At 36.2% G+C, this 23734-nt stretch overlaps 1 protein-coding gene across 2 annotated transcripts in view; it reads left to right on the top strand.

Moving 5' to 3' along the window:
* The window catches only part of tgfbr3 (transforming growth factor, beta receptor III), a 94072-nt gene extending 74999 nt beyond the window's left edge, over positions 1-19073 (top strand). For both annotated transcript variants that reach the window (XM_027147419.2, XM_047813393.1), the window contains exons 13-17: positions 1781-2050; positions 4442-4562; positions 10312-10356; positions 10725-10826; positions 14663-19073. In XM_027147419.2, coding sequence (XP_027003220.1) covers positions 1781-2050; positions 4442-4562; positions 10312-10356; positions 10725-10826; positions 14663-14781 — 657 coding nt within the window. In that variant the 3' untranslated portion in view covers positions 14782-19073. The remainder of the gene's footprint in view (positions 1-1780; positions 2051-4441; positions 4563-10311; positions 10357-10724; positions 10827-14662) is intronic.
* The last annotated feature ends 4661 nt before the right edge of the window (positions 19074-23734 follow it).

Genomic DNA, 23734 nt, shown 5'->3' with positions numbered 1-23734 from the left:
TATATCATAGTGTGGCAGCCCAGGCATGGTTAAACCTCAGCTGTGGGTTCAACCCATAAATGTAAAAAATAATAAAGCAAAATAAATAGAAGCAGGTATTTCTTGTAAAGGAAACACTATGATTAGTTTAAGTCTGATTTATATATACATATGTACTTGTTTTGCATTTCTATTCAGTTATTTAATTACATGTCTTTTGAGGCAAGCATGTGAAGCATTAGACATGCAGTTTGCCAGATGATAATCTGGTAAATATAAGCTTTGTTTTTTTTAGCAACATTACCCAAGTAGTTACTTTGCAAAACTAAGGAAGCAAACTTCAACTACTCTAAAACATATAATACATTTGTGGGAAAAGGAAAATAATGTAAATAATGTATATTTGGCTGGACCTTTTCTTTAAAGATGAACTTATGTCAGGTTTGAGCTCAGGCTTGCTATCAGAGCTGCACAGTAACTCTCATCTTGTATTTCAACATGAATTGAGCTTTGCATCTGTATTAGAGAGACCATTGGCCTAAAAATCCATCCCTGCACACACATAATGCCATATACAGTACATGTAGAACCCCTTGGTATATATATATATATATATATATATATATATATATATATATATATATATATATATATATATATATATATATATAATTAATGCAGTAACTACAGTCAATTTACAGTGTTTATAACAATATGTATAATAATGTGAGGCTGAGGTAATATCTTAGTCACCAATCAGCTGTTCTTTGCATCGGTCATTATTATTACAGTGTCTTGCATTAAGAAACAGAATCTGATCTGGTGGGTCAAAAATATTGGTTGCCCAGATTAAGATCACAGATAATGGCTCTTGTTTGTCTTATTTATTTTTTTGTGTAAAACTCATTATAGTTTACTCAGTGCAGTGCTTTTTATAACCAATTCCAGCAGGAAGGTAGAGAAAGGCTGATAATTAAGGGGTTTAGAAAGCAAGATGTCTGTGGTTTAGATGTTGAAATGTGCTTTGGAAACTGAAAGAAATTTCATGGCAATTTGTGATTCTTGGAAGTGAAGAGTCTCGAGCAAATTCCTTTCTTGCATCACTAAAGCAAATTAACGAGAGTGTATACACGTGTGTGTCTGTGAGTGTGTGTGCGTGTTAATCATTATCAGCTGTAGGACTGTACAAATATATGTCTTATGTGTCTGAGCCATAAGCTGATTCAGCAACTCACTGCAAAACTGTAGTGTAGTTATCAGTCTGCTTTCGTTATCACTCCATATTGAGAAGAACAGTGTGTCCATCATGTTCACCTTTCTTACTGCCTCTGTCTTGCTTTCAAATTCAATTCTGTGTGATTTATTGACATAACCGTATTAGGATACAGTTTGAGACATCAAAGAACACAAACATCAGCCTTTTGGAATGGATTTGAATTGTGTGTGTTTGTGTATTTGTGCGTGTGTGTATGAGAGAAATATTGTACTGTAAAATGTTGCTGTTATACTGATAACACACACTTTCTCATTTTTATGAGCTGATTTCTGATATTAACCCAGCTGTGTTGAGAGAGTGTATTCTGTGCTTTGTTAGATGGTGTCATTTTGTTAGTGTATTTTAGTCAGCTGCTACAGTATGTCGACTTTGTGCACAGCTCTCGGTTTTGATTGTCATTACTCTCACTGCCTTTTTACATGTAATCAGTTATTAAGCAAGGATCCCAGTCTCATTCTCTCTCTCTCTCTCTCTCTCTCTCTCTCTCTCTCTCTCTCTCTCTCTCTCTCTCTCTCTCTCTCTCAGATCTCAGTCACTAAGGCAGATCCTGATCTAAGCTTCATGATTCAGACATGCTTTATCTCTGAAAATTCTAATCATGAGGTACTGTCTGAATATGTCCTCATCGAGAACATATGTCCCAAGGATGAGTCTGTCCATTACTACCCTCAGAAGGTGGACAGGAAGCGATTCAGCTTTGACTTCAGGTCAAAGTTCAAAGTACCATTGCTCTTCCTGCACTGTGAGATGTCCATCTGCTCAAAGAGACACAACATGCATCAAGGACTGCCGAAGGTATGGAGCTTTACTTTTCCTCTCCTGCTTCTTTTTCTTTTCTCCTTTACATGCTCATGGTTCTCACCTCCCTCTAATAAATCTCATACCTCCTCATATTCCCTCTTCCCTTTCTACTTCTTGTATTTTTCTTATACCGTGTTATGTTTGTCCCCAGCTGATGTTTATGCTTTAATAGATCAAAAGCTTTAAAGTGTTTCTTTAATTATCTCATTCAGTCAAACTTTCATTCATATTTGGGCCTGAGGTGATTTTCATTTGGAAAACTCCATAAATCAACTTACAAACGGTGATGATGCAAAGATATTGCATTTAATATGCACACCTTTCATTAGGACTTCTAGTGAGAGTAGCAACACTTTGACTCTGTCCCTTGCTGCCCTCTTTACTGCCTCATTCATTCTGAACGTTTGTTTTTCACTTCAGCACCTTGGCACTGGTTAATCCGCTCCAGCTGCCAGAGTCAGCCCTCTCTTCACCACAGAGGGACATATAAATCTCAGTGCTAAACTCTCTATTCAGCTCACTCTCTTTATTCCATCTGCATCCTTTACTAGTGGGTTCATTGCTGAGTAAATTCTGTTCCGTTTCCTCCCAAAGATAATACACATTTTGATTATGAGCTCCAGTAAATGTTATCTGGGTATAGATACTCCTGTTTCAGTAATGGCACTAAAAAACGTATCATGATTAACTTTAATAATATATTGTACTCTAATCAAAATATTATCTAATAGGTTCTTCTGATTTTCTTCTCACTGATTACACACACTTTCTAGTACTTTCTAGTGTTAGTTAAATAATATGGTGATATCAGTGTGATGTAAATGTGACAAGGGCAGTTTGAAGAGCCATCTTAAATGAAATTATGTCTTATTTATCACAGTTAAAATCTATTTTTTTATTTTATTTTTAAACTACACCTGCATATGTATGGAAATGCAAACTTACTGTATTTTAGCTTCATTATACAATGACCAGTAAAATAACAACACAACACATATCCTGAAAAATAGATACAGTATTTTGGTAAGGATTCTATTATATCTTACTCTATAATGAAGTGAGGATTATATAACATATATAAAGGATTATGTAGAGTATAAAACCAAGTATTGACCAAGTTTAAAATGTGCGACAGTGTAGATGATGGGTTACGGTTTTAGGTTTAGTCATGTTATAGTTATGCAACCTATTAATGATCATGTTCAACTTGTGTGACATCAAGCCCTACAAGTGCTTATAATAAATGTCATGTATTGTATTAAAATGAGGTCTGTACATATGGAATTTTTAATGTAATGTCCATGCACACATTAGGAAGACACTCCAATGTATACAGAGTTCACTTAAGCAATAGAAATCAATTCTAATTACTGAAGATTTTTGACAACATTACTTACCAGACATACAAAAGTCTGAGACAGCTTTGAACATGAGGGATTTTACTTTTTTTTTTATTTGGAAATCAACAGAAGGTTCAATGCCCTATTTTAGATCTCTAGTTAAATTTGTTATTTTGGCCATGTTAACTGCTTTGTACAAACGGTCAAAGATTCCTTATGTCTGTGTGAATGGCAGTCTAATGGAATTGATCTAAAATGGATCATAAGGTTTTGCACAGTTGAGTGCACACTGCCATTAAAGCATCTTTTCACTCAACTTTTCAACTTTTTTTTTCAACTTTTCACTCAAGTTGCTGTCAATAATATCATTTATAGTGAACCATTTTGGATTAATTAAGAAAAGAATGTAAAATAGAAGCACTATCACTAGTGACTTTAGGCTTTTCTATGTATACAGGGATGTTTGAAAGACTTTTGTACAAATGTTTTGTAATTATACAGTGATGCTGTGATAAAAATAAAATGTTTTTACACTGGGAAAATTTCAACCGTAATACATCCTAAGTAGTAATAATGTAGAAATGATAGATCGTTAATTATTTTAACATTTAGAGATTCTTTATTTCACTAAAAAATGTGTCTCACAACAGCTGTCATGCGGTGGTTGTGTATGTCACAGCTGATCAGTAGGTTAACTCTACTGAGTGAGTAGTCTGAACCAACATAAGAGCAGTGAAATGTTAAACAGAATCATGTGTATAGAAACTTTCAGATCAAAGCATTATTTACAGTTTGCCCTAGGATGAAAAAACTCTTTCACATGGCTTTAATTTGATTTCACTCCATATTTACACCATGCATACCTTACATTCGTTTTTTTAATCCTGTCCTCCTGACTAAAAGGATATAAACTCAAACAAATTGACTTTTTTTTCTTTGTTAGGGCATGTGGTATTTTTCATTTCCTGAGTACATGTGATAATGCTGTGTTGTATGTTGAGAATCACACTCAGATTACAGCTGCTTTTCCTTTCTCTCCATTCAGTGTATGCTTCCTAACGAGGCCTGCACGTCTGTTAGCGGGGAAACCATCATCAAAATGATGATGAACAGCAAAACCTCCACAAAGCCGTTGGTGGTCATCAGTGATGGTGATAGTGATGAAGGTAATGATGATTATTTTGCTAATGTGTAGACAATCTAAAAAATTAATTAGACTACAAGTCACAACCTAAATAGTATCTGATTGAGTGATTATTTCTAACACAAATAGCACTTCATATTTCTTTGAAGCCTTTTTTTGGAAAACCATTAGCTGAAAAAAAAGAATATTAGGTTTTTAAGGGGAGAAATTAGTTTTTTCCTCTTTCATTTTCAAATTATTTAGGTACGACTACATGGGAAGCATGTGACATCAGGTATATCCTGTACATATCACAGCTTTACCTCAGCACCCTTTCCCTTAAACAAAATTTCTTTCAAGAGTAACTGAAGAGTAACTGAGTAAAAGTTAGTATTTTATACCCACAAATGACTGGATTATTGTATGGTATATATTTGCCATCGTTGGATTATGTGATTACTGCAGTCTTAGACAGTTAATTTAGTATTTAAAAGGCAGCAATGTAAACAGAAGTCTATTTACCTAGATTTATCTAGCTTTAATTACCACAGGGTGAACTTACCATACCATTAATAATTCACTCTGTTAGTTTAACTATCAGGATGATGCCAAGTTAGTTTACCACCAATAATGAATTATTTTATCATAGTTTTTTATCAAATTTATAACAGCATGAATCTTATTTAACTTACCACTAATTATTGACTGTTAGTTTAGCTAGCTAGCTGTTTACCACATGATTAAGCCAAGTTTCCTTACAGCTGGTAATTCATTCAGGGAGTCTACAAAAGGGAGTTATCAAGTTATCTTATCACTAACAATTCAACATCTTAACTTAAATGGCTACATAGCTAACTATAAATACCACAAGTGGTAGTTAAGTAACCTTAGCATAAACAGTTCACCCTGAAGTTACATGCACTTGACTACACTACCGGAGTCCTCCTCCGAACAAAATAAGTCTTTCTAGTTCTTTTGTAACGGACCTGTCTAAAAAAGATCTTGTCTTGAATGATGAAATTAAATGAGTACAATGAAGACATTTTGAAATACAAACTTTGTGTGTGTGTGTGTGTGTGTGTGTGTGTGTGTGTGTGTGTGTGTGTGTGTGTGTGTGTGTGTGTGTGTGTGTGTGAGTGAGAGAGAGTGGGTTAGATACATCACAGAGTCTTGTCATGGATCATGGGATAGAACTACATCTGGAGTGTGTTAGTGTGCAGCAGTGTATTATACATATTGTGTATATGTGGGAGTGTTTATTGAATGAACTGTTCGTGCCGTATGTGGTTGATTAAAAAAACGAAGCAGGGGGCCCAGCGATCCTGAAGTGTCCCCGACAGAATGGAAAAAAAGAACAGTTGTTTTCATTTAGCTATCCTCAGAGGCAGTCCTTTTCCCGGCACAGCGAGAGGGAGGTATACAGTGATGGAGTGGGAGGGAGAGGGATGCTCAAAAAGAACGGAGGAGTGTGTGTTGGGTTTGGGAGGACAGCCAGATAAGGCCTTGATGTAATGCATAGTCATACATTAGGAAATGGTGCATGACAAACAGAAATTATTTTATTGATTTCACATGGTTATGTTTTATAGATAAACGGTAATGCCATTCTGTGATGTACAAGGCTGGTTTGTTTGTAGCCTGCTTGATGACAGCCATGTGATGAAGATTTTTGACAACATTACTTACCAGACATACAAAAGTCTGAGACAGCTTTGAACATGAGGGATTTTACTTTTTTTTTTTTTTTTTTGGAAATGAACAGAAGGTTCAATGCCCTATTTTAGATCTCTAGTTAAATTTGTTATTTTGGCCATGTTAACTGCTTTGTACAAACGGTCAAAGATTCCTTATGTCTGTGTGCATGGCTGTCTAATGGAATTGATCTCACTTCCCCCAGTTTTTCATTAAAACAAATGCCAGATATCATCCCTCCCTTGTAAAACTTCCACCCCACTTTTATTAATGAGTTGATGTCAATTATTTTTTAATTTCATCCATATGTAATGACTACTTCACCAATTTTCCATGTAAGCACTGGAAGTCACAGCATTAATAATTATTGCATAATACATTAATAGTATTTTTTGGCTTGGCATTTATTAAATTGGCATCTAACAGAGTTAGGTTTATGTTTTGACTGAAGGTTAGGTTTAAAAACAAAATGTAAAATTGCACATCCAGTTACATTTCCAAAGTGTGCTAGATCAGCTAATGCATGGGTTCTGAAGATCGCTGAAGATATCAGCACTTTATTCTAGTCTTATATGGATTCTTTAGTGTGAGCTGAACGCTGTCATGTGTGAAAATGCAGTCATAATGTCATAGTGTCAAAGGCTGGAAAAAAATATTGAACTGTTGTCTACACAATATGTTCAAAATTGCAATAGTTCAGTTGTGATAGATAATTAAATACTATCTGATATCCCTTAACTGGTTAATCATATCTACCATCCCATTGCAAATATTGTACTGTTTGATCAAAGATTCAGATCAGAGCTAAATTCAATCTCTTGGTAATTATGACCTAATCTGTGCCTGGCTGATTTCAGCCTGCTCTTCACTCTTGGCCCAGTTACACTGTACTTTTAGAGTGCACATAGTGTGAGCCAACTCTGACTCATTGCACTGCTGAAGATTTCAGTATGCTAATCATGCTTTTTGGTGCCTATAGTAAATGAGGCATGGTGACCATAAATGAGTTAATTAACCTCGGTCTGGTCTAGTTGATAAATGATGTTTGCTTGAATCTCTAAGTGACTTACAAGCTTTGTTTATGTGGCTGTGTTTAAGCAGAGCATAAGCTGGATCTTGTTCAAAACACACCAAAACGCACCTTCTAAAAGACTCCTCATTTTTGACACCTGGTATACGCTAAATTGTAAGGTAAATTCTGTCTGAATCAGTATTACATTTGCAGAAAACATTTTCCTAGTGAAGGGATTATGTTCAATTTGCCAGAGTTGTGACCTCTCATTCCCTGGTGAGGACTAGAAAAATGCACATATGATGTAGGCGTAATGAAAAAATCTCAGAACTATGCTTTGAAGACAAAGACACCTCTTATACAGGGATGGCAAAGAAAACAGACTCCTTTTGAAAAGGCCTAGTGGTTCTTGCTGGATAGTATCACAAGGCTGGAGGCTGATCTAGAAATCAAAGAGCACCATTTGAGCATGCTGACCAAATGCTGCTTGTACTGCTGCATTGATATATTCGCTGATTATATTTTGCTATACATGAAGTAGTGATGAAAATGTTTATGCCCATTTTAACACTCGTATGGTTATTATATTGTTACGATTTGTGTATTTAATTGTACGAATATTTTTGAGCAAGAACACTTCTAGCAAGCTGTATAAGATACAATACACACTCAGTGAGCTCTTCCATGAGAAACACCTGTACACATGATCGATTGTCAGTTATGTGGCAGCAGCACAACACATAAAATAATGAAGTCAGAGTTAAAGATCTTATCTATAGGTCTAGTCAATTTTACATCAAACATCAGAATGAGGAAATAATATGATCTCTGTGACTTTAACCATGGTATAGTCTTTGGTGTCTAGAAGGCTGGATTGAGTGAGACTGCTTTACAGAGAATGATGCAACTGTGGTCAGAGGAGAATAAAGGTACAGCTTTGGTGAGCAGAAATGCATCTCAATATACACAGCATGTTAGGTGAATGGGATACACCAGCAGATGACCACATCAGCTTCATCTCCTTTCAACTAAGGACAGGAATCTATGGCTGCAGTAAGCACATGTTCACAGAACTTGGATAGTCAATGATTGGAAAAAGACCAAACACTGTTCTGCCAGTCTCCTACTGCCCAAATTCTGTCAGCTGTCTTCGTGTCAGTATTAAACCAGGCAGGCTATTCTCCTCTGACGTCTCTCATCAACAAAATGTTGTGCTCTGCAGACCTACCACTAACTGGATGTTGTTTGTGTATGAAAAGCCCAGGAGATCAGCAGTTTCTGTAAGACTCAAACCAGACCACCTGGCACCAACAACTGATAGTCACTGAGATCCCTTTTTTTCCTATTAACTGGATTCAATGAAAATTGAAACCTGTCTCTGTATGATATGACTGGCTAATTTAAGATCTGCATGAATGAGCAGGTCTCTTTGTGTTCTTTATAAAGTAGCAGGTGAGTGAATGTCTTTCATTTTTGCAATAAAGTAATGCTTAGCATTCTTTTGGTAGACTCTACCAGTCATGATATTTTACTGGCCACATGTTTAATTCAATATAACATTGAAAATCCAATGATGAAAACAAACAAAATCTTATAAGCATATAAACTTTTCTCTGTATTTCCATGTGGATCTTTTCAGACCTGACAGCTAGATTTTAAAATCCTACTGACTTCAGCTTAAGAGACTTGTGCAGAACTAAACTATGGTTAACAGTACTGTATGTTGAACAGTATGTCAACAGGACAAAAACTAAACTAGGCTTCATCATTTGACTTTTTAGATATAAAACATAAAGCCATTTTAGAGGCAGTACAAAGACATCAAAACAACACATATTTACAAGCAAGCAATTTAGGAGAGAGCATGTTATACCCGAAATTATGTAGAAAACACAGCAATTTTATGTCACTTAGTTCAAAAACAATTCAATGTGTGTAATGCAATGTTGTGTGGGAGTGTTTAGCAAATATTTAGCAAAGCAAATGGCTAGAATACAGACATATGCACATGGCCTCACTTGTCATTCTCCTCCCTTCTTTCTCCACTGAGATCCAAACTGACCACAAAAGGTGGAGGAGAGAACAGAAAGAAAGTGTTTAAACTCTGGGTCAGGAACACTGACCGAGTCCTGAGTTGCATGGGCCAAGCCCCTCAGCTCATGTCTTTATTAGAGCTGCTCAGTGGAACAGAGCTGGGAGTTTAAATGTTTGGAGGAGTGAATAGACCTCTGTGCTTGTCTGGAGAGCTGACAGTTTCTCAGGGAGCTACTCATCATTTAGCTTTCTGTGTTCCCTGCCTTTATGAAGCATTCCAAAAAGTTTCATTAGGTCATTCTGGGATTTATTCAATTGTTTAAGTGTATTGCATGTGTAGAATGTGTAGCAGTGCCTGGTATTTGTTTTTTTAGGCTCTTTGTATTTAGTGAGATATGCTCTGGTCTTTACCACTCCCTCTGCTTGCCCTCACAAATCATATATGATCAGGAGTACTAAATGATATGGCACAACATTTCCACATTAGAAGCTATACAGAAAATATAGTGTGTGTGTGTGTGTGTGTGTGTGTGTGTGTGTGTGTGTGTGTGTGTGTGTGTGTGTGTGTGTGTGTGTGTGTACCCCTTCTCTGTGAGTTTCCCATTGACAGTCTGTCATCGGCCTTCATAACAGTTGAAAACTGAAAGGTGTTCCTCCCAGAATAGCTGCCTTTGTGTCTGAGTTTCTGTCACTGTGCCAGTGTGACCCTGATGCCCGCAGCTACACAGGAACTATTGTGCAGCTTGATCGGAGATCATTAGAGCTAATTAGAGGCCTGAAACCCATCCGCCCGGATCGCTAGGCAGAGGAGTCGCTCAGGGGTTTGGCCTGTTTGTGGAATGAGGAGCTTCTGCCAGCTCTTATATCTTTGCAGGTTCCTGTGGGCTCAGATCCAATCCACATGTGACTTTTGAGAGGAATTTGTGCCATCTGCTGTGATGAGAGAGAAGCTCACTCTCGCTATTTCATTCAATTTGTTACTATATGTTCTGATTTAAATGGGTTGTGTATTCTTGTGTTTTTAACCAGCTTTGGTTTCTCTTTTTATTTTCAGATCCCACAACCCACGCGCCCATAGGGTTTACGAACAGCGATCAACGTGAGTGCAAGTTCTTGCTCTAGATTGGTTTGAGAATGGTTTTGTCATTGTAGAAAGGCCTAGAAATAAAAGTGTAATACACTACAGTGATCAAAACAGAATAAAAAACATCACAAAAATAGAGAATAAAGAAAATGAACAGTCCATGTCTACAAGCAACAACTACGGTAGTAGAAATTAATCAGAGCTCAGCTTAATTCACATGAGTCTGCTTCAAAGCATATTGTCAATCAGACACCGCTAAATTTGAACAACTCTTAAAATATTAAAGTAACCCATTTAAACATTAAGAAAAATACTAATTTCCCATTAACTTTAATGATTATTTGTATTTGACATGCTACATTAATTCTTTTCTCATACAATAGCTCACACACTGGACACCCCAACAGTGGTGGGCATCGCCTTTGCAGCCTTTGTCATAGGAGCTCTGCTTACTGGTGCGCTCTGGTTCATCTATTCCCACACAGGTGAGAGTCCTCATCAGTGTTTCTGCATCAGAAATCTCACACACTCACACACCTGACACACGGACTTTCACTGTTCCAGTGTTTCTAATAGAATGCTACAGAAGGTTATAATCCTGTCAAAACAGGAAATGGGGAAAGGTTCTCATTCTGATCATGGAAAAAGCTACCCAGTGCTGACAGAATAATAACAATAACATAAGCCTTGCTCGGATGTAACTATTTCCTGTTTATTAGCTGAAACTTGGACATAGGAGGTGGGCATTAATGGTCCAAAAGTCATTCTGGGATATTCTGGGTACAATAGAATTGGGAAAGGAATTCCCCTCATCTGCTTAGAAGGTCTGTTTAGGCCTCACAGGAAAACATGTACACACACACACACACACACACACACACACACACACACACACACACACACACACACACACACACACACACATACACACACTATGCTGGATGCCAATGTTTTACCCCTGGCCACCTTTCTCACCCTCAATCCCTTTTGGACAGATAAGCTGCACAATTTTAGAAAATCTCATCAGCTCTGTTTCCATCTTGTTTCAAAGTTGCTCTGGTGCATAAAAATACAAATCAGGCAAAACACAGATAAAATTCCACTCCTCAAATGTCATCTATCTATCTATCTATCTATCTATCTATCTATCTATCTATCTATCTATCTATCTATCTATCTATCTATCTATCTATCTATCTATCTATCTATCTATCTATCTATCTATCTATCTATCTATCTATCTATCTATCTATCTATCTATCTATCTATCTATCTATCTATCTATCTATCTATCTATGTTATTTCATGCTTATTAGATTCCGCTAGAGATGCTATTTGTCTTATTTCTTTAGGTTTTTTGTTCTGATGGAAACAGGTATAATTCGATTTCTGGCAGAATATAGAGCAGATTTTTTTGTATAGATGTCAAAATTAAATGTTTCCCTCCCAAACCTCACATGCATTTATAGAATAAATAAAATACATTTTATAAAAAGTTCAGTATTAAGAAAGCTCCTAAAATGTTCTTTTATACACACACACACACACACACACACACACACACACACACACACACACACACACACACACACACACACACACGAGATTGTATTTAATAAGGTAGCCAAATCCTGTGAAAAAACCCACAGAGTATGTAATGCTTCTTATTTGGAACCAACTTGGTCACACTACCTGCCAGGTCCAGTGGTTCAAGCCACCTGTAAATATGTTTTTCTAATAACGTAAACAATGACATAACATAATCAACATAGTAATCAATATACCCAGTTTAAATTCTCACATAACCAGCTGTTGCCTCATCTGACTGGAATTTCCTTAAATGGATTTTTTGGGACGTAAACATTAAATCACAATGTTTTAAGGTTTTGAGAGCTGCCTAAAATATTGCAGTTATTTTGAAGATGACTAAAACATGAGCAAAAAAAATAAGCCGATGTTCTTTCCTCTAGAGGCAAGAATCAACCAAATGCCAGATAAATCTTGTAGTCAAAGTCAAAGAATCTTACTTGGTTTCTTTCACTGCTCTATTTCTACATACTTTATGTATACAGCTGTCTTTCCATTTAATCTATATTTACATTTATTTATTTGGCAGCTGCTTTTATCCAACATGACTTTCAAGTGAGGCAGAATCCAATCCAAGCACAGAGTGGAGTATTTCAGGGTTAAAGAATCTGTTTAACCCAAGATGACAAGTACACAATGTTCCACAGACGTAGTTTATTATTCATTATTTATTTAATGTGTGTTGTAGGACATAAAATCACAGCCTTCTGACGATTAGTATAGAACCTTAACCACTGAGGTCTCATTAGAGTGATCCTGCTTTTATAAGCTATGAACACACTTCAGCGCTTTATCTGGAATACCTGTGTTTATATGTAACATAATTCCTTTTGTGAAAGCTCTTTTTTCCACTATTTGAGAAGTTAAATGTAACAGTTTAGTGCTGCTGTTGAACACTGGAGTTGAACGCTGCTTACAACAAGTTTAAGCAACTTTACACACATCAGAGAGACTGAGAGACATTCTTTTAAGAGAAATGATGTAGAAGGATCATATTGTTTGGTTATCAAGGGGAGATGTGTGGTGAGGAGCCAAAGGAAGGAAAGATGATGTAAGTAGAGGAGGAAGATGTGTGGTAGCTCAGTGGTTAATGCATTAGACTACTATTGGGTTGGGATGATGTGAGTTCAAATCCCAGGACTGACAAGCTCCCACCGCTGGGCCCCTAAGCAAGGCCTTTAATCCTCAAATGCTCATTTGTATAAAATGAGATAAATGTTAATCGTTTTGGATAAGGGTGTCTGACAAGGAAGAAAAGGTGTGCAGAGAAGAGGAAGATGAAAAGATGAATGGTGAGGAGGAAGAGGATCTGGTTAACTCTGTAGGCTAGGGGAGGAGCAGGGCTGTTTGTGGGAACTTTTCTGGCAGACATAAGTGGCAATGGGGCCTAAAAAGGGAGAAGCAGACCTATTGCGGGTTTAGCAATGGGGAGACCAGTCACACACACACACACACACACACACACACACACACACACACACACACACACACACACACACACACACACACACACACACACAAAAACTGCTGTAGTTACAAATCCAATCACTTTTTCTTCCATTTTAAGTTATTGTTTCTCTCTCTTTCAGTCTCTCACTCTCCCTCCCTCCAACCAAGATCCACGAACCAAGATTTAAAGCATTGCACAAACCCCTGCACCCCCAAAACAAACACACACACACACACACACACACACACACACACACACACACACACACACACACACACACACACACACACACACACGCACGCACACACACTCAGACACACTCAGACACACAGAGGGAGAGACACAGTTTTGGTGTGTGCTGAGCCCAAATCTAAAATATATATGCAGACGCACATAGTCGGTTCTCTTCAGTCTGTGTTTCTTTGGTCATACAGTTGGCTCAAACTTGGAAGTCGGCTCAAACGCGCTATCAAGACAAATGCAGGATTGGCTCAGATATGATCAGACATCTGGTGTCTGATTTAAATAATTGTTGTTATCACATTAAACAATAGAGCAGTAAATATTTGGAAATCAGAATCGGCCAGAAGGTGTGTGATATACTGTATACAGTACTGTATGTATAACAGCTCGGCTCAGACAGATGCTCCAGCTGTAACATGAATGACAGGTTAATATTAATGCCTCCTTCTAATGTAGTATTGTTTCTATAGTAACAGCTCATACACAAGGACTTGTACATAAGATGCACCAAATAATCCAAGACTAATAATAAAGTGTTGTTCAAAAAGGTAATAGATATAGTACATATAATCAGTTCTTATGGTAGGAGACGTTTACTTTATAGCATGTATGGAAGGAGTCTCTGTGTCACTTTTGTAACAGTTATGACAGAGCAGTTTGAGAGAAAGAGAGAGAGAGAGAGAGTGAGAGGCGCTATAACATAAGTGATAAAAGCATTACATCTAACAATAAACTATTTAAAATGCAGGATTTGTCGTTTATTAATAAAGTAAACAATCGTTTAAATCATTGGCAAATGGCTGTGGTATAAGTGGCATAACACAGTCCAGACCATAATGCAAAAATAATGACACTTCTTCAGGCCACCCATTTGGTGTGCATTCTTTTTAGATAACTGTATTGATTGACTGACGGTCATTTTTTATTCCCTCCATACTGAAACAAGCTTACAATTTTCTCTCTCTCTCTCTCTCTCTCTCTCTCTCTCTCTCTCTCTCTCTCTCTCTCTCTCTCCCTCTCTCTCTCTCTCCTTTTCTCCAGGTGACTCAGCAGTGAGACAAAATGTGCCGAGATCCCATCCTGCCTCAGAGAACAGCAGTGGAGCTCACAGTATCGGCAGCACACAGAGCACACCATGCTCCAGCAGCAGTAATGCATAGCATACACAAACACACACACAAGCATACACACACACACACACACACACACACACACACACTGTGGACCTGGCAGGTCACCACAAGAGTCTCCGATCACATTCATTTTTTCTACACCATCAATCTTGGATGCTTTCTGCGAGTAAAGGACTGAATGAATTTTGTAGAACATCGCATCTCGTAACCAGCTCGGCTTTCGTCCTAAAATATTCGGGAATGTGAAAAAGGAGCAGAGACAAAAGCCTTGACAAAATGTGGATAAAAGATGAAAAATGCTGGTGAGGAACAAGGCATGAGAACCACCTATACCACCACATTTAATTTTTCCCATATATGGTTGGAAATGTCTGTTGATAACAAAGCTTGTTTACTGCACTCTGTTCTTACCGTGTGGAAGCATCTGGAAGATGAGAGAGTTTGATGCTGAGAGTGTGGTTGCACAATGTTCGGTGTGCCAAAGCAAGCATAATTCTTTTCAGTCAAGATTTCAGCCAATTCATAATTAATACAACATCTGTCTGGTTCAGCAATAATAATCCTAAAGGGGGAAAAAACAGACCACATTTTTGACACAAACTACTGCATTTTATCCGTTTACTAGACATCTATGTTCCAGTGGAAAAAGCTCTAAAAATGTTTTTTTTTTTATTATTATTATTATTTTTGTTTTATTTTTATGTTCCACAGGCTGTATTTCTTGTGTAAGACTTGTCATAAAAGCATAACAGCCAAACCAGCACTTAATATAATAATATATAAAATTATAGTTACTATATATTACAGTATGGTCACGTAATAGAATAACAGGCCTAAAATACATTAATCTGTTAGAAGAAAAAATAGATTTGGGTTTCAGAATTTAAATTAGTAATGAAATAGTTTTTTCTTTCAACTTACCTCTTAATAACATTGAATATTGATGTTTTTTACACCTTATTGGTTGAGGCAAAGCCGATATTATAATAATTTCCTGATTCTTATATTTTAGGTCTTATTTTAATTGTGTTGCGTTATTACAGCACTAATGGCTTGTGAGTGTAAATGTTTTGATAAAGGTTTTATCAGACAAAAAAAAATATCTATAGATATACTGTAAAAAATAATTTTATATATATATATATATATATATATATATATATATATATATATATATATATATATAATATTTTTGTATATAAAATGTCTATAAAGAATTTTACAATTATGCTGATATTATGCAATGATCTAATCCTAATGCTATCTAAAGTTCACTACTTAATACTATGTGTTTCTAATACTAGTATATAGATGATTCCTTAAAAAGAAATCATTTAAAGAATTATTTATTTATTAATGTACATGTGTCACAGCTGTACACAATGATTTGGCATAAACAATACAGCAATTTTTAATAGATGTTCATTAACCAGTATGTATCATCACAAACTATGTTAAAGCGTATTTCAATAAGAGCTTTACATAGTGAAGATATCAAGAGGAGCCTCATGAATAAGGAGAAGCAGCAGCTTAGACCTCATGATTCAATGATTTAATACAGAAATCCTAGGTCTGACTATTCAGAAAGAGAGAGTAGTTTATTAACAGATTATATTATCTCTCTCATGGCTATATTCGATTTTATGTGTACAGCATGCAATGTGCAATTGTAGAAATGTAACTATAAGAAATTTAAAGGCAATTCATCAGAAAGGTCTCCAGTATTGGAAACAGATTTAACACTTCCAGATCAGATGCCCAGTGTTGTATTCACTCATACAGCATTCATTGTGTGTATGAATGTATGCATGCATGCACGCACACTCTCTACCCAAAGGTTTGTGGACACCTGAACATCACATCCATATGTGCTTATTGATTGCGTCCTGCTTTGCTTGTTATAATAACCTCCACTCTGGTAAACACTTTTCACCAGATTCTGTGCTCATTTAGACACAAGAGCATTAGTGAGATCAAACACTGATGTTTGATAAAGAGGTCCGGGGTACAGTTCATCCCAAAGGTGTTAGGGCTCTGTGCAGGACACTTCATTGACCTCGCTTTGTACACGAGAGCATTGCCATGTTGAACAGGTTGGACCTCTTCGATCCAGTGAAGGGAAACTGTAATTCTACATCATTCAAAGACATTCAAGACAAATGTGTCAAAAATTATGGCAAAGGTATTGGGCAGAACCACATACAGAATATTTGTGATGATCAGGTGTCATGAATTTTTACTGTAGTTAGAGAGAAAAAATGCTTAATGACTTGTTCTGGAGACCTAAAGCAATACTTCAGCTGAAAAGAAAACGTAACAAGTTCCTTTTTAGACATATTAGGTTTCTGTACCATTAATCTACTAATCTTTAACTGCCCCAAGCATTTAAATAATCCATTCACATGCAGAGAAAGATTTTAGACTAACATTCCAACTAACATCATATTACCGTATGTGTTATTGTATATTTCCTTTTCGCTTTGCCATACAGTGCTTGTTTTTTATACCGTTTATGGTAGGTGTCAGTACAAAGTGAAGCCAAAGGGATTCCCACCGTCACAAACAACCATGAATGTTGCCATTTCAAATATGCCTTAAAATCAGATCCCAAAATGATGAAATGATTTGAGGAATGAGGGGAGCTGGTTTGGCTTGGTTTGCTTTGTACCCAGCATGCAGTGTATTATCTTCACATGTGAAGCTTCATAGAACTTTGTGCATCTCATAATTGTGTCACGTGCTGCAGAATCTATAGAATGTATTTTATTTTAAAGCTTTCAAGTGCATGTTAACTTGTATAGATGTCTTCAAAACAGAGCAGAGTATGAAAATATATAGATAAATATATTTGTGTATAAAAATATATTTTTGAGAAAACTTAAGACCTAGAGCCAAACTATGATTTTAATCATATACTGTGAATTCTTTTCAGCTTATTTCTGTAGATACAAGGATATGGGACAATACTAAATGACACGGTTTATTACATCCACTTACCTGCTGTGCTGAAATTAATCCACTACCCAAATCATATCTGATCAGTCATGGGCCTACAGTACAGTGGTGTGTTTGACATGGTAGGCAGGATAGATCGATGGAGGCTGACACGTGATACAGACAAACTGCAGTCTGTAATTACATTTGCAGAGTGTACTTGTGTAGTAGATTTTTCTGATAAGCTGACAACTTTGTGTCTTCTTTTTCTTTTTTTTTTTTTTTTTTTGGAAGGTGTTTCCTGTGTGTAGCAATTTTGGGTGATAAACTTTTTTGTACAACAAACGAGCACATGCTTTCATGTAAACTCTATACTTATTTGTTGGATGTGAGTGTGCACATGTAAAGGAGTTTTTGTCACGTTGCCTAAAACTATAGAGATTATTGTGTCTCAGACAACATTAGTGGAGTATTATTAACAAATATTAACCAAACTTAATTAAAAAATAACTCAAATTGTCACCCTCATTTACAAGTCATTTTTGGGTAAAATATTGTGGCTCGCTGAGTCAAAGGTCCTTTTGTCAAACATTTTAATGCATGGCATCTATTAAAACATTTGCATCCATAAAAATATGCCAAATATTAGAAGCCTAAAAATGCCACAAAACCTGTAAACAAAAATCTTCTCAATGAGAACAAAGGGGGGTGATAAAGGTGAAAGGTTTTTTTAAAACTTATTTTTTTATATTCTGATTGTTCTAACTGTATTTGCTGTCTCTGTTTTTAAATTGTGATACTTACTGTTCTGCTTGTTTAGAACTGTTGCCATAAATTAATCCCCTAAACAACAATGCTGTCATGAACATTTGTGAAGTTGCAAATTATTTAAAATGCATACTCCACTGTAGTCAAGACAAAAAGACAAAAGCACACTTTCCTAGAAGGCCAGATGCATGTGCATATGCTTGTATTTGTCTGTATGTTTGCTGTTATATCTACCTCAAATTTGTGTGTATGTGTGTGTGTATGTGTGGGTGTGGGTGAGCGTGTGTGTGCGTGTGTGTGTGTGTGTGGATGCATGCATACCTTATTGAGTTTGGAATAGCTCTGTGTGCTGTTCTCCAATACATATGCATTTTAAGAATCACTAAAAGCTGGATGCTTATTTTGTCATACAGTACATTAAATTTAGTAAATGTTAATGTGAACTAAAACACACTTAAAGCCGCTCTGTTGACAAATCAGGTCCGTCTGTTGGCTGTCTGATTGTATGTGAAACTTTTGTCTGTAAATAAACTGTGCTGTAAATAAGCATGCTCTCTAAATGTTCCATGTGTGTATATATATATAAATATATCTAAAATAAAGTCATATAATCTTCACTCAGCCTGTTTTGTGCATCTGTCAGAACAAACTATCCCTATATGGTGTAACCTTCAGAGGTTATTGGCTGTGATTTTTCATATCCATATTCATATCCATTCATATTTCCAGTTACAATAAATGTTCCATATTGCATATCATAAGCTGCCTTGGTGTTGTTAGACATTGACTCTGGACGACACACATTAATACTGTATTAGCATTGGCAGAACAGTTGTTCGGCCATTTCTAGGGCGCGGTTGTTTCTGGATGTGAGCCATGAGGACATTAAGCTTTACGAGTACATGCACAACACAGTATTTTCTTTGAGGCAATGTAAACTAAGCATTTTATTAAAGGAAAGGTTTTGGCAAAAATATAATCCACACATATTCCAAATGTAGTTCATCACCCAAGACATGTTTGGTCTTCAGTTTTGCACCAGAGGTTAACGTAGCTAAGCAGTAAGAAGTAAGATGTTGATCATCATCTTCATTGCATCTGAATCTGTAAGTCATCACACAATGACATTAAATTATGATGACTTGTTTAGTGTCTGAAATACACTTGCTTTTATCCGGCACATTGAATCACACTCTCATCAAAAAATGGGACAAAAGTACATTGTAGAGCAATGCTTACACATCAGGTGTGATTTTCATTCATTGTGAAACTCAGGCACACAGCCAATACATCAAGCTCAGAATGGTTCCCAATGTGCTGCGTGTTAGAAGTGATTCAGAAGATGTAAGTTTCGGTCTTATAAAGTTTTGGTCAATAAAGCTCGGCATGCCATTTGCCACAGTGATAAACTGATCTTCTTGGCCTTCCTGGATGGAAAACTGCAGACACCAAATATGTTTAGGCCAAATGACTACATGTGGGCTAAAGTGAGATTTGTGTAAATGTCCTTGGCCTTGACACAGGTCATATTTCATTCATGTATTTTTGACAGAGAGGAAAGAGAAAAAAGTCGCTACGGGAGAGCTGGATCAATCTCCTGGTGACTTCATCTTTAAATTTTGAGCTGACCAACACATACTCTAACCACCAAGGGGTAGATCTCAATGATATCACCTCTACTCGAGCCCAAAACTGCCGTTAACCTCAGCAGCTTACGTCACTGGGTCTCAGATTCGATCCGCTTGAGAGTGTGTGCCAGAGAAACTATCTCACTTAAACTACTTTTGTTGTGTATTGTCTCCTGTTATTTCTTCCCATTTGAAATACGCCAGATGATTAGATCACAGAGGAATAAAAGTGCTGTGTTTCAAATACTTTTTCCAAAGATTGTTTTTCCTTTGTACGGTCATTGTTTAGTAGGAGTGACGATATGAGGGATCCTGGCTATTAAAACACAAAACTGGGAGGTTTGAAGTATTGCACAAGTTTAACGCTAACACAGGGTGTCTGGAAAATTGCTGCTTTTTCATTTTTATTAAGCAATAGAGTCCACTTAACAATATTGATTTACTCATACACTGCTTATTTGTGTTGGTGGATGCTGTCACAAGAGGAAAAAATGGTTTACTGCCTGATTTCTGATAGCTCATATGAGTTAATGTAAAGCTTTTTGGCCAAAAATTACATTTCACAGTTTCCCTTTACTTCATCTAACCTGTCCAGACTTGTTTGTATCTGTAGTTTGGTACATGATTAATGTAGCTAATGAGTAAACAAAGCTTATAAATATCAGGTTAGCATCTTATTAATGCAATTTTTTTTTATACATTCTTTTGTTTGAGGCTTAGGCATGTTTGTCTTTGTCCAAACATTATGATATTTGACTTCAAAATTTCTTCTGTCTGGTTTATTTCTTAATCTGTAGTTTTCTTAAACTTTTTAAACTACAAAAACTTTTAAAAAGTCTAAAACTTAGACTTTTTTAAAGTACACTTACAGGTCGTGATGTAATGGAACAAGCTATGGCTCATTTTTAAGAAGTCTCCATATGTAGATAGGACATTGCTGTCTGATGTTGTGAAGCTCCAAGCTGGGTCAAGCTGTTATAACAACCATAATTATATATTGAAATGATATCTTCAGTGATAAGTTGGTTAACATTTATTAACAAATCTCTAACAACACTTTATTCTGAAATTTAACTTGAAAAACATTTGCCTATTGCATATAACCTAAAACCCCAAATTGTAATTAATGCAATTTAATAATTGTGTACACTCTAATATACCTATAGAACTGCCCAACCTGTATCTTAATATACTGTACTTTAATGTTAATAAACAATTATTTTGTAAGAATTGCTTACTCACTTCTTGCTTACTGAAATGTTAACTTTCATACATTCACTCAGACTTTACAAAGCAGGAGCTGCAACCCGATGTCAGTTTGTTATAATAGTGTATCACAGCCAGTTATTTGATGGTGTCAGAAATCTGGTTAGTTTGGTTTAAATGGCCTTTAAAACCCCACAACACCACCCTCTGCCTACCCCCCCATTCCCGACCTATGGCCTAAAACACACACACTTGACAGGCTATAATTAGCTATATTGTTATGATGCCACATTTTGCTATTGGACATTTAAATTTATTTTATGCAATTTGACTGCCAGTTTCAATATAGCAGATTCAGTTGTGCTGAGTCTCTTACTCTGTTTTGCTTGTTGCATGGTTGTGCTGAATGCAGAAATATTGTGTGCAGGAGGAAGAGGGTCTGAACCTTTATAAATGGAAAACAGTGTGCACGGAGTCCAGCACTGAAATCCACAGAGCTCATAATGGCAACCACATACTAATAAATACTTAAGTTACAACTATTCTATGCTATACTTTCACATGAATTCTGGATATTTTTTATTCAATAATCATAGAATAATGGTTGTCTGATAGCTCATTATGACGTATGTAATAATTATCATCCTGGAGTAATAGCTGTCTGTTAATTTCTGATTAGATGCTAAGATACCGTCCTACCTTCCTACTGAAGAGCTACAGTACCAGCTGATGAAAATAAACTGCTCTAACACATCAATAACTACAGTAACAACGTTTATTATAAAGATAGATAAAAAGCTGTACTTAGAGGAGGAAGAGGTCAACACACCCCATATTCACAATTGTGTCTTCTGAGCTCTCTTTGAGGTTTTACACAGGGCAGATTGACATAATGTGCACACTGGCCTACAAATAAGACTTACTAAAACATTAGAGTCTGGTAGAATAAATGTCTTCCCATCATTGTCTTCCCATCATTCATTTATGCAGGAAGAATAATTCAACACTAAGTAATCAATTATCATAATTACCAAAATACTCCAATATTCTGTGTCTGTCTTCCTTCTATTGTCATTGTGTGATATCTAGTAGATGTCCAGGACATAAACAAAACTTTGTAAGTTCAGAATGAATATTAACAGTTATTTTTTATTTGTATTGTTTTATCTTACATTATGTTTTATCTTATTTTATCTTTATGTACCCAGGATTTGGTAGTAAGGTGTTAATATAGAGTTTTTACCTGAGTTATTGTGTTATTAAAGAGTATTGTAAAGACTTACCAGCAAATCATTTAAAGGGTACAAAAGAAATATAATTTAAAAACACAGAGTTACAGATTCAGTTAATAATCATAGACTGAACATTTAAAGCTCATGTATAAAACTTTTTTTTTCTCATTTCAAAGGAACTCCACCCGTATGCCACACAAGCTCAGCAGCAACCTTGTTACCATGAAAACAAAACTATGAGTCCTAAATGAGAACCAAATGTTGTAAAACCACAATTGCGACATCCTGCAAATAAGGAAAATATCTAATAATATTCTTGTGGACACTTGTTTGGAATAAAATAGACACAGATGCCACTGGAGGGAGTGCAGCATTGGGATGTAAATGTCTACACAATCACAGCACATATATACACATGAATACACCTACTGTATGTACTGTATTATAGCATGTGCATGATTTATTATGTAGAAACCGTCATCAACTGGAAATGATCATGATGCCAGTATCTTTTATGGGAGGAGAAAAAAAGTTAATGACATGGATACACATGACCACGAGGAAGAGAAGCTGTCCAATTTAGAAGATTGTTCTTTGACAGATTAATTGTACATTGTGGATTATGGACGAACTGCGCTCTCAGTAGAAAACGGACGTGTAAGTCTGAATCCTTTGGCCCCTTCAACACTTATCGTGTAACTAACACAGGCCAAACACTCCTCTCAAGAGTGAGCGTAGAAGCCGTTATTCTCATCCCTTTTGTTTAGATCTTTGAAGAGGGTCATTATCAAGTCTGCAAGCTTTGTTTAGGCTGACACTCTAATAATCAGAAACAAAATATACAATTCACAAGTCTAACTGGTTCTCAAATGGTGATGCCTTTTTTGGTGAAAAGCTAAAAGTTTAAAAGATTAGTTCTCCTAAATGCATCGCAAACAACCTGGATCTGGACAGCTGTGATGGTCAGTTAGTGTACATCATATATTACTGTTACAATGCAGCATTGTTGCAGATGGGAAATCCTTTCAGATAGGGATAGGAACTATAGAACGTATGATCTATGTGTGACATGCTTATACATTTTAAGTAAATGGCACAGTGCACAGGAATGGCATAAATGAGTTATTTAATCACTTATAGCATGACCCATCATCAATGAATCTTGCCATGTTAACAGTGTCTAAATGGAAAACCTTTATGACAGTTCCAGGA

Source organism: Tachysurus fulvidraco, chromosome 5 (assembly GCF_022655615.1).
Source record: "Tachysurus fulvidraco isolate hzauxx_2018 chromosome 5, HZAU_PFXX_2.0, whole genome shotgun sequence".
Taxonomy (NCBI): Eukaryota; Metazoa; Chordata; class Actinopteri; order Siluriformes; family Bagridae; genus Tachysurus; species Tachysurus fulvidraco.
This window is presented reverse-complemented; position numbering and strand designations above follow the sequence as displayed.